We start from the raw sequence: 17,122 nt of genomic DNA, 5'->3' as shown, positions 1-17,122 counted from the left end.
TAATTGTATTAACACGTTTTCCAGCTTAGGTCTCCAAAAGCCCAAACAGAAGTAACGCTTCTTTTTATGTAAGCATGTCATCAGTTCAAAATCATGTTTATAAGCAATTATCATACAACACAACACACATTGCCTTCACTTATACTCTTTCATGGTGTGTTGTCTATGATTACTTGACTTTCAATTGATTTTTATCAGACTATTATCTGTATATCGGTTATCCACTATGTGAATCTTACTTGAGCAGTAGATCCAGCACCCGCCAACTCAGACAACACAGATGAATCCTGCTCTATTTTTGGCTTGTTTGGTAGCAGGCTTGCTACAACTAACCCTGCAGTTACATTTTATATCAATGCCACCACTCACCTCTCCTTTGGACGGCTCTGGATGCTTTCAGCTAAGTCAAAAAATTGCCAAACTGATCTCCAAACTCTACCAGATCCAATATGAGCGACTCCTGGACTTGCTGGCGGCAGAAGCCTCCCACATTCCCTGAGGTTTGTTTATATAAATCTCTGACAGACTGCAATATATTGTTTTTCATTTTTTAAAGTCTTTTAATCAATGTTCTTTGCTTTCCATTCAAAGCAAAACACTTTTGAAAATTATAATTAGCATTATCAAAACATTGTCAGTGTATGTAACACATTTCTTAAATTCTCGCTGTCAACTATGATATGGTGACTTTGTGTCATGGTTATGGCAAATAAAATATGTTTAAGTTGGGGTTAGGTAATTAAGGTACTTGGGTAAGGTTCAGGAAAGATCCTGGTTACGGTTAATAAAAAAGTGATGCAAACAGTCAGACATTCCACATGCTTACCGGGGATTCAGACCAAAAACCAGTTTTGATAGGGGTATGTTGTTTAAGTTACCAGTGAGACATGAAATAAGATCCAGAAAGTCCATTTGGAGAAATAGATTGATGCATTTGAAGGTATATGAGACAGCAGAACACTGCACAGCCGTATGTAATACCACCAACAGGATTTTACAACTCTGGAAAGTTATCAGAGCAGCAACTATCTTGCATCACAATGATTGCAAGATTAACAGTAGAAATACAGCATTCACATTAGAAAATAATCCATCATGAATGTGCCGTTGCATGTATGTGACTGGCCAATGCAGTGCCTTGTCAGATGACGTCACATTGCGTTGCTACAAAAATTGAGCCAGGTTCAACTTTTTTGCTGGATGATCCTGCATTGTTTTGCCAGAGCGCTCTGCTTTGGCACCTCTGCTGGCTTCATTCAAATGAGAGGGGTGCATTTTTTTACACAGGGATGAAGTCAGTCTGATGGTGCCCTTAGTTTCTTTTTTACTGTCTTCAGTCATGTTATTGCATTTTTATTGTGTTTATGTTTGCCTTGCTGCAAGAATTCACTCTTGTGCACTTCAAGGTACTTCTGCATTGGCTTCAGAAATGTACATAAAGTCTTGATCTTAGTATTTCTAAAATCCTGGATACGACACTGGTGTGCAAACAAAACATTAACAGTAACATGATGCAGGGATGATGTTATTATTGTCCCCAAATGGACAATAATGACAATATTGTCCCCAGAGGGACAATTATCATTTTATGTTACAGCCTGTCAGTTCACATTCCAAAACATTTACAAACCACAACACTGAAGGTGCACATGATACCTGGTATCATGTACACACGATACCAGCACCTAATTATACAAGAGAGCAAAACAACTCTGGGTTCTGACACAATATGTAACAAATACATATAAGAAGCATGAAGATCACCTCCGAATGTGGTCTGAGCGATCGGATCTCAATGCGTCCTCAATGCATCTTGGGTGCATTCACACCTGTACTTAGAGCTTGTGATCGGATCACCTGATACACATGTTAATGCCAAGTGTAAATAGGGCCACTCAAGTTCTCATGTCAGTTACACACACCTAGTCATTTTCACACACTGGTATTCATAATCCCGTGCATTTAAGATGTACTGTACTGTGAAGACAACTGTACATGCCGAACATTGTTGGCTTATCCAACGTGTTTTAATCACTGCTGTAACCTGCTGAGCCAGCAACATCACCGCAGATTATGACACACGAGAAGCTTTTCAGATGTCTTTTTGGAAGTGAACACACTTAACCCTTCTTCAATGTCTGGTTGAATTGTAGAAGTTGTTGTTTAGTTTTGTTTAGAGTTTCACATTTGCTCCTTCAGATCATACCCTAAGAATAAAATACACAGTACAGGTTCAACTTTTTTGCTGGACGATCCTGCATTGTTTTGCCGGAGCTCTCTGCATTGACACCTCTGCTGGCATTGCATTGGCACTGAATGTTTGCACTGGAAGAAAACAGGAGGAGAGTGCTGCACCTGTAGTGACGAGCAGCACTTTTACTGTCTTCTATCGTATTTTTGTGTTTTTATTGTGTTTATGTTTCATGGTTTTGTGTTTTTATGCTACCTTGCTACAAAAAAGAATTTCCTCTTGTGGGACAATAAAGATCTGAAATGAAATGAATAAAAACTTGCGCTTTTTCATTCTTTGAAGTGTCTTTATATTATATTACTGGAATTGGTTTTATCTGTTATAAAATCTGTTTATAATAAATTGAATGATTTTATTAATTGTCCATTTTAATTTTCTGCCTTTTGTGAAGCACTTTCTAGTATAATATCACGAGGCGCAGAAACGTTCAATATAGACATAACTCCTAGGGATACTGGGCTATAGTTTGTTAGTCAGTGAGCACCTGATCTGCCACCTCAACAGTGTGTTTAAGGTCTGGTTAAGTTCAGCCAATTACACTTAACTAAATATTTAAATAAATATTTAGTTAAGGAAAAGATGTCATGGTTAAAAGAAACCAACATCAACTGTTGGTAGCAGAGGAGAGACAGTCTATATTCTTCTGTGTTTAATTTGCACACTTTGTATGTCCAACCATCCACCCTGGACCTCCTCCCAAGACTTTTGTTGTAACATTACAATGTTATCTTAGTTTTGACTTTGCTGCTGAGATCGTTGTTATTTGCAGGGCAAGAGGTCAAAACAAATGATGTGTGTTGATGATGTGTTGCTGTGATGCTGTTTTTCTGGTTTGAACAGTCTGTCTATAAAATACAAGGAAACTCCTCCTTGTCAAAGACTGTTTATATAACAGTCCTTACTGGTGCCACCTTACTTGAACCAGCCGGTAGAAAGATGATTTGTGTTTTACTGCATGAGAGAGGGGTGATTAACTCAACAGAAAAATGTTTTTTTTGGTATGAAAATTGAAGCATTACAGAAAAAAAGAGTGATATCACCTGTAGGTAAGATTCAAGATGTTCATTGTCACATACACTTGTGTGAAATTCTTTTGTTGGGAGGCTCCATTACAGAAACGAGAATATAACAATAAATAATATAATATATATAAGGCATATAAATATAAAAACGAATAAAAAAGTATAAAAGCAGTAAAAGGTATAAAAGGTGAGTTGTCCTGACACCGCTGTTCCAGGGCGCTCACCTCATATTGGGAAAGAAATCCTTTTATGACCTTGTCACAAGCTGAATGAAGACAGATCTCTACAGCAACACCCTGCTGTCAGACTGGGGTATTACAGCCTTCTGCTGATGATGACTTCCAGTACTGGTTAGATCCCAGTATAATCCAATGAATCTCCTGTTACCTGGACTTTAAAAACCATGTATTTGACACTGTGTTTCACTTTGATTGCTCATATATCATTCACTTGGCTATAGAGGAGATCCTTGCCTAACATTAATTTTCCACTCCCAATCATTTAGCTTGGCAGGATTCATTATGTGGATTTGTGATGGGAAGGTTCACCGATTTGCATCGGTGCACCGGCATAAGCGTTCTCAGTGCAATTGCAATTGCAAATGCAAAAGCAATTTAGGATGAATTTGCCATGCATCATTTCTAACATCTTTGCATCTGTAAAATCCAATTTATTTATAAATAACTATTAGTAGAGGCCCTGTGAATTTATTATTAGAAATGTGACCAATAATATGTGACAAATAATTTGATATTTAGATTCCTCCTCTCTAAACTGTCTCTTAAGTGCACTAGCATTCTACAGGTAAGTGGTGCGCTGCCAAAACACTCCAGGTGAAAGTCAAGCTTTAGAATTATTGTTCCGCATATCTGAGTAAGTGGATTATTAAACTATTTTGATGGTAATTGTTTGGTTCACGGAGCGTATGCATGTAAACTGGAGACAGAGAACACTACACTACAAAGGACTTGTGAAAGGGCCTGTTTGTGAAAGGTTATTTTTTTAGAAGTCAAAAAGAAACAACATAAATGAGATGCTTACTGAGTTGCAGTACTAGAGAAATAAATATGTAAAGTAAAAATGGCACCTTTTTAGTTATTTAAGATTTGCTGTATGCTTAAGAAATAAAATCAAACTCTATCATATTGAATTGTATTGCATCATTCTTTTGCATCGCATTGAATTGCATCATATTGCGTAGAATTGCATTGTGTAAATCAAATCTTGTCAAATCGCACTGCATCGTAATGGGGTGAATTGTATTGTATCGCATTGGTAGTGGTTTTATATGTATGGATACATATCTAGGTGGAGCTCTGTGTTTACCTTTTTGTTCTTTCACTTTTTGATGCTTGAGACTTTGATGTCTTGTGCCGTGCTTGGTTTAATGCATGCATCTCAGTCATCTGAAATAATCCCTCTACTAAAGGAAGAAATCTCTGTATGTACTGTATGTATGTACGTACAAGATGTGGCCAAAAATATTGGTCCTGTTCCACCTTTTTTAAAAAAAACTAAATGTTCTCTGAATTAAGTTGAAATGTGAGTATATGGTATCCATCGTTCTTCATTTCACATTGAATATAACTGAAACTTTGCTTTTATTTACAACTTAACATATGATTTAATACAATAAAACAAATGAAAATGGCATTGCCAAAAATATTGGCACCCATAATTTAATATCTTGTAGCACAGCCTTCAGAGGCGATAACTGCAGTCAAAAGCATTCTGTAACTCTTTCTACACTTCTTCACTGGTAGTTCGGCCCACTCTCCTCAAGCAAACTGCTCCAGTTCTCTCAGGTTTGATGGGTGCTGTCTCCCAATTGCAAGTTTCAGCTCTTTCCACAGATGTTCAATGGGATTCAGATCAGGACTCATAGCAGGCCACTTCAGAACAGTCCAACGTTTTCTTCCCATCCACTCTTGGGTGCTTTCTGATGTATGTTTTGGGGTCATTATCCTGCTGGAAGACCCATGACCTGTGACTAAGACACAGCTTTCTAACACTGGGCTGTATGTTCAGCTCCAAAATGCCTTGATAGTCTTCTAATTTCATTGTGCTCTGCACAGATTCAAGGCACCCAGTGCCTGAAACAGCAAAGCAACCCCAAAACATCACTGAGCCTCCTCCATGTTTCACAGTAGTCATGGTGCTCTTTTCTTTGAAGGCTTCATTTTTTCTTCCGTAAACATAGGGTTGGTGTGATTTACCAAAAAAGCTCTAATTTAGTTTCATCTGTCCAAAGCACATTCTCCCAGAAGGACTGTGACTTTTCAACATGCATTTTGGCAAAGTCCAGTCTGGCTTTTTTGTGTTTCCCTCTTAGAAGTGGGGTCCTCCTGGGTCTTCAACCATGGAGCACCTTTTCATTCAGACAGCGACAGATGGTGCGACTTGAAACTATTGTACCTTGAACTTGAAGATCAGCTTGGATCTGTATTGTTGAGTTTTCCTTGGTTCTTTCTCAATCATTCGAGCAATCGTTCTGTTTAATCTTGGGCTTGTTTTCCTCTTGCAACCACACCCAGCAGTGGTCACAGGAACATCAAGCTCTTTGGAGATGGTCTTATAAGCTTTACATTAACCATGCTTGGCTGTTACCTTTTTTTCTGTCTTCAGACCACTCTCTAGTTTTCCTTCTGTTTTCCATGTTCAGTGTGATGCACACAGTGGCACAAAACATCAGAGTGAGTAATTTTCTCCTTTTAAACTGGCTGCGTGGGTGATTATAAGATTGAAAACACCAGTGATACTAATTAAAACACACTAGTAGCTTAAACTATCATATCATTTCTTACAACTCCTAAAGAGTACCAATAATTTTGTCCAGACTATTTTAGAATATCTTTGTAGAATAAGCATGAATTCAGTTATTTTCACAACTTTTTTGTTTTGTTCCATTGCAAACCAAACATAGACATGCATTGATAATAAAATGTCTTTTAATTTTAACGCTGTTCAGGGCGAATGGTGTATTATTTTAATAAAATGCAAGGGTACCAATAATTTCGGCCACGTCTGTATGTCATTCCTGTATCTCTTAAACTGTTCATCCGATCGACTCCACACTTGGCGGGTGAATGGCTGAGGAACAGAGGGAGTGCAGTTTCAATTTTGTGTAATTTTGATACAATTAATATTAATAAACTTTGAATAAACCAGCAATCAGCAAGCCACTTTGCTCTGTGCAGGGACAGGGTGGCGCTTCAGGGATCTGCCGACTGACTCCAGCATGTCAGGGCGAGAACAGAGATGAGGCGTGACACGAGTCAGAGAAAAGTGCTCTAAAACGAGAAAAGTAGACCGCGAAAACAGAGCTTTTAATCAAGAATGGATACTCTTACCCTGTGTCTAGACAGAAAGTGTAGTGTTAACAGCACGTTTGGCAGATTAGCAGTGAGCGTTGACACAGGAGGCGTTCATGTATAGAGTTGAGCAAAGGTCACACAATGACTTGAGTTAAGCGTGTAAAATGAAGGAAATACTTTCCACAGGGAGTTCAAAACCAGTTTGTGTCCTATGCTCCGTGACCGTGGTGAATGTGAAGCACCACTACAGACAAAGCACAAATCTTTGGAGCAAACATACCCACTCAAATCCAAACTGAAGGCACAGAAAATAGGAATGATCTAAGAGCCCAATATGATCGATCCACTTTATTTTAGGATGCATATTATTTTATTTTAGGCTACTTGAAATGAGAAAAGAACATTTACGTACTATTAGAGTCCTTACATAACATCTGTGTATAATAGAATGTTAGTTTCTCTCATGTTGTTGGTGTATATACTCATTCTCACCTCACATCAACTGTATTAACTTTTCTATGCGTTGAAGTAGCGGCCGGAAGCAAAGCAGTTGGTCCGTTTTGAACAGGCACTGCACTAGTTGCTAATAATTTCAAAAGTATGTCAGGGTTTGCTGTCTGATGGTGATTTGTGTGTGAAGATGCCTCCTCTGCCCCGCTGATATGAGAATCAAATAACTCATTTAGACTTAAAGGGTCACTGAGTATGAGAAACATGAATGGTCACACTCTGTTTTTATTTTATTTGTTTATTTTGTTTCTCTATTTCTTTATTCTCTGTGCAATGCTGTTGTGTTTTTAGGATTGAAATCCCATTTATTTTATTCTACACTTTTATTAATTTTCTCACTGATCCTCATAACTTTGTCTGTGTTTTCATTTGATTGTATCTCTCAGTCTCTGTGAAGGTCTTTGGTTGTCTTTTGTTGTTTTTAAAAGTGCTCTATAAATAAACTGACTTGACTTGAATTTGCGAAAGATTTCCTGAGAAAGGGGAGTGTTCTTGGAATATGTCAGAGAAACAGATGTTAAAAGTGAACCAGGAACTGAAACAGCACGTAAATACAGAATTCAAGACTGGGTGGAATTTACAAGAAACTGTAACTTCCTGACATAAACTTACTGAAAGAATAAAAAAAACTTAATTACTATAAAAACTTATACAGATCAAGATAGATAGATAGATAGATAGATAGATAGATAGATAGATAGAGTACTTTATTAATCCCAAAGGAAAATTAAAGTGTTACAGCAGCCACTTGACATAAATGAAAATATAAGAACAATGAGGTAGGTAAAAGAAACAAATACAATTAAAGTATAAATAATATATACAAAAAATCCATCTGTTAACACAAGAAATGGTTGATTACTGATTGAAGCGCCAGTTATACGACTGTACCCACCAACAGCTGCCTTTACACGTTAACAGCGTTGGCCTACACTGGCTACCTAAACATATCACTGAAAGAAGACTCTTTTCCTACTTTTTTCTACCTACTTTTCACAGAGTCAATGTTGTTATTATAATTTTCCAACAGTTTTCGCTTCTATACAATATGTGGGAGGACATGTTAATATGATTGATGGATCTGTTCATAATATCACACAACTCAAGCTGAACCATCTCTTTATATGTGTAACAATGAAACAGTAATGAGTGTGCAGGAACTACTGATGACTCAGCAACTGTTAAAATAACATGAAGGAAAATTAATCTGTTCTAACAATAGCAAGCTAGTCTGGCTAGTTCCTTGCATTTAAGCATTTCAGACACTTTTATGATTCATATTAATAAGGATTGACAGAACTCACAAACTCATGATGGTGCTGATTAGATAATTTTCCCACAAAGCACCTGGATCAGCTGCTCATGTTACTGTGATGCTGACTGGTCACAATATCTTGGTATTTGTGTTTTATTATCATTAAAACACAAATACCAAGACATTGTATGTTTTATTATCATTAAAACACAAATACCAAGACATTGTGTGGTTCTTTTGAAAAAGTTTAAAAATATTCACAATTGTTGTTGTATCCTTATAGTTTATATTTTCTCCCACAAAAGTGATCATTCAAATTTTAATTCAACTTTGCCCTCATAGGAATGGTCCATTAATTTACAAACAGGTGCAGAGACAAAACACGTGCAAAATGAAAACACGTTTTCTTTCATTCCAGCACGTGGAGGCCCTTTTTAGGTGATTATGTAACACAAAAGTCCTGAGGGGTTTAATTACAGATAATAAATAATTAATTTCATTAATCAGGATAATCTTTCCAGTTGTATATCAACGTGCACTGTGTGCCAGTGTTACCAGTTATTCAAAATTTTGCACTTCGGTCCATGATATAAACAAACTCAGAAAATTAACTCACTCCTATAAACTATACCTATCTTTTATGTACTGCATACTACTTTTCTCTCCGATTATAATTTGTACCATACGATATAAGTACAAGTAGTCATTGTCCTCTCCACAAGAACAATTGGACAAGTTACATCTCAAAAAATGTAACTAAGGGGCCCATAAAATAAAGCTCCACTGATCAATTCTGATTTCTTGTGCGTGTGTTTGTAAGTTATGCTGTAGTAGTGTACGTGTAAACAACAAGGTAAACTATAGGTCACACAGGTGTACCCAACAACATGCAGCCAAGCTACATTCCCAAGTGATTCGGAGAGCATTTTGTCTGCCAAACTTGAATGTCAATTTAAAGTCTGAGTTCACTTGCACTGCAGTATAATTGCGGTGATGCCCTAAAGCTGCCAGTAATCAGACAACTTTATTTATCCCAGAAGGGCAATTAAGTTTCACAGTCTACCCAGTTCACATAAATAAAATAAAATAAAATACAATAAAATAAAATAAAATAAAGGGTATATAGGTAGACTGCTGGGTCGCACACTGTGAAGTGCCCCTGTAGTCAGTTTCCATCCTAACCCTGCTGTTTCCAACCTGTACAAGTGACTTTGTGTAATAACAACCTGACACGTGTGATGATGTAATTGGGTTTTGAGTATCAAAACATACTGCACCTGTACATTTTTTCCGACTAGTCATATGAAATATTCTGAAAGTGATGATTCATCTCTTCTCAATAAGAATTAATTTCCTGGTGAACAAGTTTGGTTGAAGCTGTACATACTACAACCTCAATAATAAACATAAAGTAGAATTATCACCTTTCTGACAATGTCAACAAAACCTAAAAATGTTTAACTGTCGTAAAAGTAGAATTTATGGCAGAGCTGTTGCATTGGATTGCGTTAGATTGCAAAGGTGTTCCTAATAAAGTGCTTGCTGAGTGTATGTTTATTTTGTTTTTTCCAAAAAGTCATTAACAGACAAACAATAACTGTATGATATCCTATTTATTTTTGCTTTAAATGTTACACCTCCTATTCACCCCTACCCCTCCACTCATTCAGCACCAAGGGCTGGCAGTCACTGAACTCCAACAACTCCAGAGTGTGTATTTTTCAGAGCAATGGGCCTTTGGAGCAATGGGCGTATGTTTTCAGGATAACAATCCGTTGGACTAATAGGCTTTTGGTCCAATGGGACATTTTTCAAACTATTGGGATTTTGGAATAATGGGCCTTTGGACCAATAGGTAGTGCCCACACTGCTTCATAGTCAAATAAATAAAACAAAAATAAACAACAAATAAGACACACAAGGGGAAACAGACATAACATACAAGTTAAAACATAAAATACCACATGCTACGTAAATGTCTTTCTGAACAGATTGGTTTTTAACTGGTTTGTAAAAGAGTCCACAGAGTCCAGAGACCTCAGACTTATTGGGAGACTATTCCAAAAGTTAGGTGCTGCCGCCTGGAAATCATGATCTCCCCATGTCTTAAAACGTGTCGGAAGGGTCACTTAGAGGACCCTGGTTAGAGGACCTGAGAGCTCAGCTTGTGATAGTTTGGGGTGCAGAAGATCCACGATATAATGTGGAGCTTGGCCATGTAGGGCTCTATAAGTGAGCACCAAGATTTTAAAATGAATCCTAAAATTAACAGGAAGCCAGTGCAGATAGGTTAAAGATTAGCGTCTCCAATTCAGCTCTTGAGGCTGGAGTGGTCATAGATTGGTCAAAAATCACCCCAAGATTATGCAGATTAGACTGAGAAGACGAGGATAACGCACAAAGGGTCTGCCTGATCACTGAGTGAAGGTAATCAGTAGCAATAATCAAGACTTCAGTTTTATCTACCTTTAACTGCAGGAAATTATTTGCCATCCAGTTCCCGAGTGCATATATACAGTTGTTCAATACAGAAAGTCTATCAAGCTCATCAGGTTTGAAGGAAAAATATAACTGGATTTCACCAGCATACAAATGATAGGAGATGTTGCTGAAACTACTGATAATCTGTCCTAGTGAAAGTATATGGAAAATAAAACAGGCCCCAAGACTGACCCCTGGAGGACGCCACATGACAAAGCAGCAGTATCTGACACAAATTCACCTCCAGAGACAGAGAGTCCATTCTGTGAGATTGGAGGAGAACCACTCCAATGCAGGCCATCAGGTGTTTTAGCCTGTGGATTTATATGGTGTTACCAGTATCAAATGCAGCATGAATGTCCAGTAAAACCAAAACTGAACTCTCTCCAGCATCTGCAGCCATTAAGATATCATTTGAAACCTTAAGGGGAGCCGTTTCAGTGGAGTGTACTTTATGAAAACCAGACTCAAATTTGTCACACCCTGTGCAAATCTGGTGTTTGAACAAGTTGCTTTTCAACAACCTTTTTTTCATTTTAGAAAAGAAAGAGAGTTTAGAAATAGGTCTATAGTTCTCTGGAAGGAAGAGATTCAAGTTTGGTTTCATCATCACAGATTGCTTAAGATGGCTTAAAATAGATGGGGACACATGCTGGTAAAAGATAGCATAATGAGTAGTAAGTGAATATAAGTAAGCTGTAAGTGCTTCCTTGTTTTCACATCAACCCCTAACAATGGTGAACAATAAGCTATTTGTTTGCTTGTCATTCACATACATTCTTCTGTCTAGTCAATTATCTTACCCAATGTTGACTGATGAAGATTTTTTATCTTTAACCTGCTGAGCAAAGTATTCAAACTTATCTTTACTTTGGGTAAAAATATCCTCATACCCAAGAAGAGAAGTTTTGCATTTAGAAACATGCACGTTAAATATGCTGAACTCAAACACTTTAAATGTTTCTAAACGCATTCCTTGACTACCCAACGCTACAAGCAGTTTGTCATAATGGGTTTTTTTTGACACATTCTTCCCACCAAGCTCAAGGGCTCATTCTTTTTTTTTTTTTTTTTAATTCTTGTCTATTTCTTTTTTCTTGCTTTTATTCTAATTTTCTTTTCTTCATTCATTGATATGATGTCTTGATATCTTCACTGTGATGTGATTTCCTCCCTGGATCACTGGCAGTTCAATTGTTCTATTCGAGCAGCCTTACATAACCAAGTATTTGCCTGATGACAGTTCTCGACAGATATTGGCAGATCTTCTGCCACACCTTGGGCGAGCTGCCTATAAAAAGCGAGGAGCTGAGCACCTGCAGCATCCAGCATCAGACTCCTGGTACAACAGGTAAACTTCACTGATCTCCTTACATTTACTTTTTTGGTCTTTCTGATTTAGCACTTATTCCAAACTACCAAAAATGTTCAGATTTTGACTGTATTTTCAGATTGAAGTTTAACTGGAAAAGACCTCCATCATGGTTCCAGCTTTCCTCTTCATCCTCCTCCTCTCATTGACGGCTGTTCCTCCGGTCAGACTGACAATTTCAACACTGGCATTATGATGTTACACATCATGTGAAAATCATGTATCTCCAAAATGGCAACTTTCAGTGAACTAAAAGGGGGAAAAAAGGGTTTTCATAGGTTTAGTGACAGAGCATTTTTGAGACAGTTCAATCATTAAAAAAAAAAATTATTTAAATGTATTTAAATGTAGAAGTACTGTCTGAACACATAAAAGAGCATGTAATTCTTTAACATGGATTTTTCTTTTAATCAACAAATACTGTAAATTTTGAGATACCTGGTGTCACTGCATGGCAACAGCATCATAAAATGGTTAAAAAAAACCCAACATGATTATAAATTGTGCATTCTTGTGCCTCTGTGTTGTAGGGCGCAACTGATGATGGAGATGAGGCAGGTGAGTTGAAGTTATTGAACTTTTGATCTTTTCCTCTCAATTCACATCTGACATATGGATAATAATGCTGGTGCTTGTTTCTGATATTCTACTTTGTCTCGTTTTTTTTTTCTCTCCAGAAGATTCTTTGGACGCCTCTGAAATCATTGCAAGAGCAAATGCTAACATACGTAAGAGAGTATAATTTTATTTAATTTTTTAAAATGTCGAAGATTATGACAATTTAACGAAGAATAATTACAAACAATTGCTGGTTTCAGCTCGTCATATGTGAGGATGTACAGCTTTTTTTCTCCAATATTGTATTTTGGATTTTGGACTGTTGGTTAGACAGAAGCAATTTGAAGATGTCACCTTTAGGTCTCGGAAATTTTTTTTTTTTTTTACAATTTCAATTTTCTTACATTTACATACAACAACTGATCAAATTATATAAACAATGATGGACATATTAGCTGATTAATTGATCAGTTGAGCCCTATATAAAAATGTAAACATCTAGCAATCATGTAAAATTCAAGATTCACCTTCCTGCTTTGAATATTTATATGACTGTCTGTTTGTTTTGCAGCAACGAACCTGATTCACGGTGACATTGTCCCAAACATGAACAGGAATGCAGACCCTTGCACAGCCCAAGGCTGCAAATGGCCTAAATCTGGACCCTTTGTCATAGTGCCTGTCAGTATCTCCTCCTCCTACAGTAAGTCACTTAACTTTTGACCTATAAAAACCAGTCTAGTCAGTGTCAGGTTTGTGTGGTTCCAGTCAGAACTACTAAAGTTTCATTTAAGTGAAAAAGAGATTATTTTATAAAAACAAAAATCTGCCAGCCATACGCAGAAATACTATCTTAACATATATGTTGTTTATAGTAGGATTCACTTGAATAAACAATTGGAGAATTGAAAAAGAATCAAAAGCCTTGGCATTTGAGTTTGTTATGTATTGTTATGTAATTCAAGAAAGAAAAGACAAGGAACTTCTTTAGATAGATATCTAAATAGACTAACTCAAATGTAGGACTAGTGGAAGTGTAGAAGGACTAATGAAATGAAGATAATAACGACACTATAAACTTGAGGGTATAAATGATAAATCAAGGGAATAATTTAAATAATTTGAGGGTTTAAATTAATGAACTGAGTGTCAATAGCATATTGAGCACACAGAGGGAATGATTTATAATTTGAGGACACATTTTTTTACAAAGGTCTGTGTTTACCAGCTGAGATAAAAGGTGCACTTTTGAATTGATGAAGAATGATTTCAAAAAAATTGAATCATCCTGAAAATGTGAGTTGGGATGCTTGAAAGAAGTGTAGATCACTTCTAATCAGTCTGTTCTTTGTCTCTGCAGGCAGAAATGAGCGCAACACCATCATTAGAAGCCTGTTGACCTTCCACCGCACCACATGCATTCGCTTTGTCTGGCGGCGATGGCATCATAACTACCTCTACTTCTTCTCTGGCAGTGGGTAGGCAAAACATATATGTACACAAATACTGTATGTTACCATGAAAAGAACAGACTCATGAAAAGACTTTCCTAGAAACTTTCGTAAATAAATCTCATCAATCTGTGATTGCATTTCAAGAGTTAATCTGTGTTGCGGGTTACTTTTTTGGTCCCTTTACTAAGCCAATCTATGTACATCTACCCTCATTTTCTGATCTATGTAGGTTGCCTGTGAGTGTAGAAGCTGTTTTCCCACCTATCGCGTGTCTTATGTCCTCCCAAGAAAATAACAGCATTGGTTGTTTCAGCAAATTTCCAAAAAACAACATTATGTTAGGTTCAAGATGTCCAGCAGTCAAAGGAATTATTGTCAGTCAATAGCAAAGGGCTAAGTAGTGAGATGCTGTTATAAAGCCACAAAGTCTACAGAGGAAGGAGGTTGGAATATAACCAGTGATGTTGCATCTTAACCACTAGGCTGCAGGGCACCCCATCCATTTGGCCAGTTAACTTCAAAATTCCTCAAACAACCCAAGAGTCCAGGAATCCATCAACAATAACTGTTTTTTTTTACTATGATTTCACTGTTTGTGTGTGTGTTTGTGTGTTTGTGTATCAGGTGCTGGTCCTACCTGGGCCGTCAGTCAAGAGGACAGAGGATCTCCCTGAGGAAGAACGGTTGTTTGTACACGGACACCATACAGCATGAGGTTCTCCATGCTCTCGGCTTCCATCACGAGCACGTCCGCTCTGACAGAGACAGATACGTCAGAATCCTCACTGAGAACATCATGTCAGGTCAGCTCACCCACCAAAATGTCATTTTACAGCTCTGGTTTTATGTTTTATACAATGCTGAGAAACATGGGGGGTGAGTTTATAATGTATACTGCTTGCATTCATAATTTTGTGATGTAACTAGAGTGTGATGGGCCTTTTTGACCAAACACTCACAGGTAATAACCTCAGGAAGTAAAAATATGTATACCTTTAGCTAATTAGCCATGCTAGCAGCTCTGTTAAGCACATCATTGCTTTGAGCCAAATCAGCATGGTAACATTCTTACAGTGACAATGCTAACATACTGATGCAAAGCAAGTATAATGTTCACTAGAACATGTTCACTATCTTAGTTTAGTGTCTATAATATATTGATTTAAATTACTTGGGTGAGACACAAGTTGTGTTTATTGTCACGGGATGATTATTTTTTTGCTTTTCTTAAAGCAAAGATAAAACAATTTATCATATATACAAGACCAGCTACGTGAATTAGTGAATAGATTTATAATATATTGATTTACAACAATGTTTATTAATGTACTTTGTCATGGCATTCAGCTTTCAGCACCAGGTTGCATTGAAAAAAAAAGAGATGAAACCACAGGCAAAATATGAAAATTTAAAAGCTTTGTTTTTATATTTTGGTCTGTTCTCTCCTTCTGTGCAGGAAGGGAATCAAACTTCGAGAAGGTGGGGACTAACAACCTGGGTACTCCCTACGACTTCAACTCTGTCATGCACTACAGCAAGTGAGTGCACACAAATGTTTTTGAATGTATAGTATATTTATATATCAGTTGTTTTTATTGTCATGGGATGGTTGTTTTTTGTGTCTTAAAGCAAAGATAAACCATTTTATCATACATACAAAACCAGCTACATAAATTAGTGATTGTCTGAATTGGTAATGCTTAGATACTTCAGGTCAAAATTCAAGAGTCTGAAAAAAACACCTAATTTGCAGTAACATAATTGTGAAAGGGGAGCCGGTGTGTGTTTATGTGTTTGTGTGTGTACAGCTGTGTATTATATACTAATAATGTTGTCTTTGTGTCCTACAGATTTGCCTTCTCCAAAAACAGGAGGCCTACCATCATTGCCAGGAGCAATCCTAACCTTTCCTTCGGACACGCCAGAACGATGAGCGCCAATGACATCGCCCGTGTCAACAGGCTTTACGGATGCTGTGAGTGAAAAACGAATTTTACTACCAAGTCATACTGTTGTTATTTGTGAGAACACAGCATATACAGCCCACTACTGATTGGGTTTCTATGTAACAGCAGCAAAGTAAAATATATACATGTATATCTGATTGTCAATAATCTATTAATCACAGTCTCACTGTTTTCTTCCCAACCAGATTGAGAGGGTCGGCCTCCAGATTCTTCAACTCTTGGCCCGTCATGATTATACCAGTGGCCCACACCTGTTCTACTTCAAGAATATTAATAATTAATAAATTAATTTCTTCTTTTTCGTGGTGTCTAAATTTGGGGTTTCTCTTTACTTTGTTTAAATCCTGGAAATTTATCCGGTTATGATTCATAACCAATTACTTTGTGTTCATTTCTTCAATGAAGTGAGACATAAATAAAAAAAAGCAATAAAAATAAAGGTGTGATGTCATTTTTCTGCCAAAAGGAGGCAGTGTCCCTCTGTCATTTTAACAGGAGTGTACAGCATACAGTTCATCAGTTTAACCTCAGTTTGTCAGTATAAGCATTTAATATCAATTCACTGTTTTAAATGGCATTTCCCACAGACTTGAGTGACAGAATAAAACTAATGCTCAGTTTCAGTAGCTGTTCTTTGAACAGTATGATGCACACAAAAAATCTGACATGTTTAATATTATAGTTTTTCTATTTGTGGATTTAGTGTTCCTGGGTGAATTGTATTTTTTTCATTCACACATTTAATTTTCAAAAAATGTCTCCTGCTTGTTCAGCCACTTTTAATCCAGGCATCACACCGACTCATATTTTGTCACCTGCAGGTTACAGACACGACCGTGACTCACTGGTGTCAGGAATAGCAGTCAGGAAGACAGTACTGTATCAGCTTGGCTCTTATGTCTCAACTGGAGTGATAGGTTTTTTTTATTTTTAGATGC

The 17,122-nt window shown here is 37.1% G+C and overlaps 1 protein-coding gene across 3 annotated transcripts; it reads left to right on the top strand.

Moving 5' to 3' along the window:
- The first annotated feature begins 11,702 nt into the window (after positions 1-11,702).
- Positions 11,703-16,623, top strand: LOC137198365 (high choriolytic enzyme 2-like). 3 transcript variants are annotated; one of them, XM_067612357.1, is made up of 10 exons: positions 11,705-12,184; positions 12,285-12,368; positions 12,736-12,763; positions 12,883-12,933; positions 13,335-13,466; positions 14,124-14,241; positions 14,842-15,020; positions 15,674-15,755; positions 16,068-16,192; positions 16,370-16,623. In XM_067612357.1, the coding sequence occupies exons 2-10, from the start codon at positions 12,315-12,317 to the stop codon at positions 16,372-16,374; spliced, it is 774 nt and encodes a 257-aa protein (XP_067468458.1). In that variant the 5' UTR covers positions 11,705-12,184; positions 12,285-12,314; the 3' UTR covers positions 16,375-16,623. The 3 variants fall into 3 exon arrangements, with proteins under 3 accessions (XP_067468286.1, XP_067468458.1, XP_067468374.1); XM_067612185.1 differs by lacking the exon at positions 16,370-16,623 and having other exon boundaries at positions 11,703-12,184; positions 16,068-16,200; XM_067612273.1 differs by lacking the exons at positions 11,705-12,184; positions 16,370-16,623 and having other exon boundaries at positions 12,231-12,368; positions 16,068-16,200.
- Positions 16,624-17,122: the final 499 nt, after the last annotated feature.

This window comes from Thunnus thynnus, chromosome 1, assembly GCF_963924715.1.
Source record: "Thunnus thynnus chromosome 1, fThuThy2.1, whole genome shotgun sequence".
In the NCBI taxonomy this organism is placed as follows: domain Eukaryota; kingdom Metazoa; phylum Chordata; class Actinopteri; order Scombriformes; family Scombridae; genus Thunnus; species Thunnus thynnus.
Note: the sequence above shows the minus strand (reverse complement) of the source record. Positions and strands in the feature narration are given on the sequence as shown.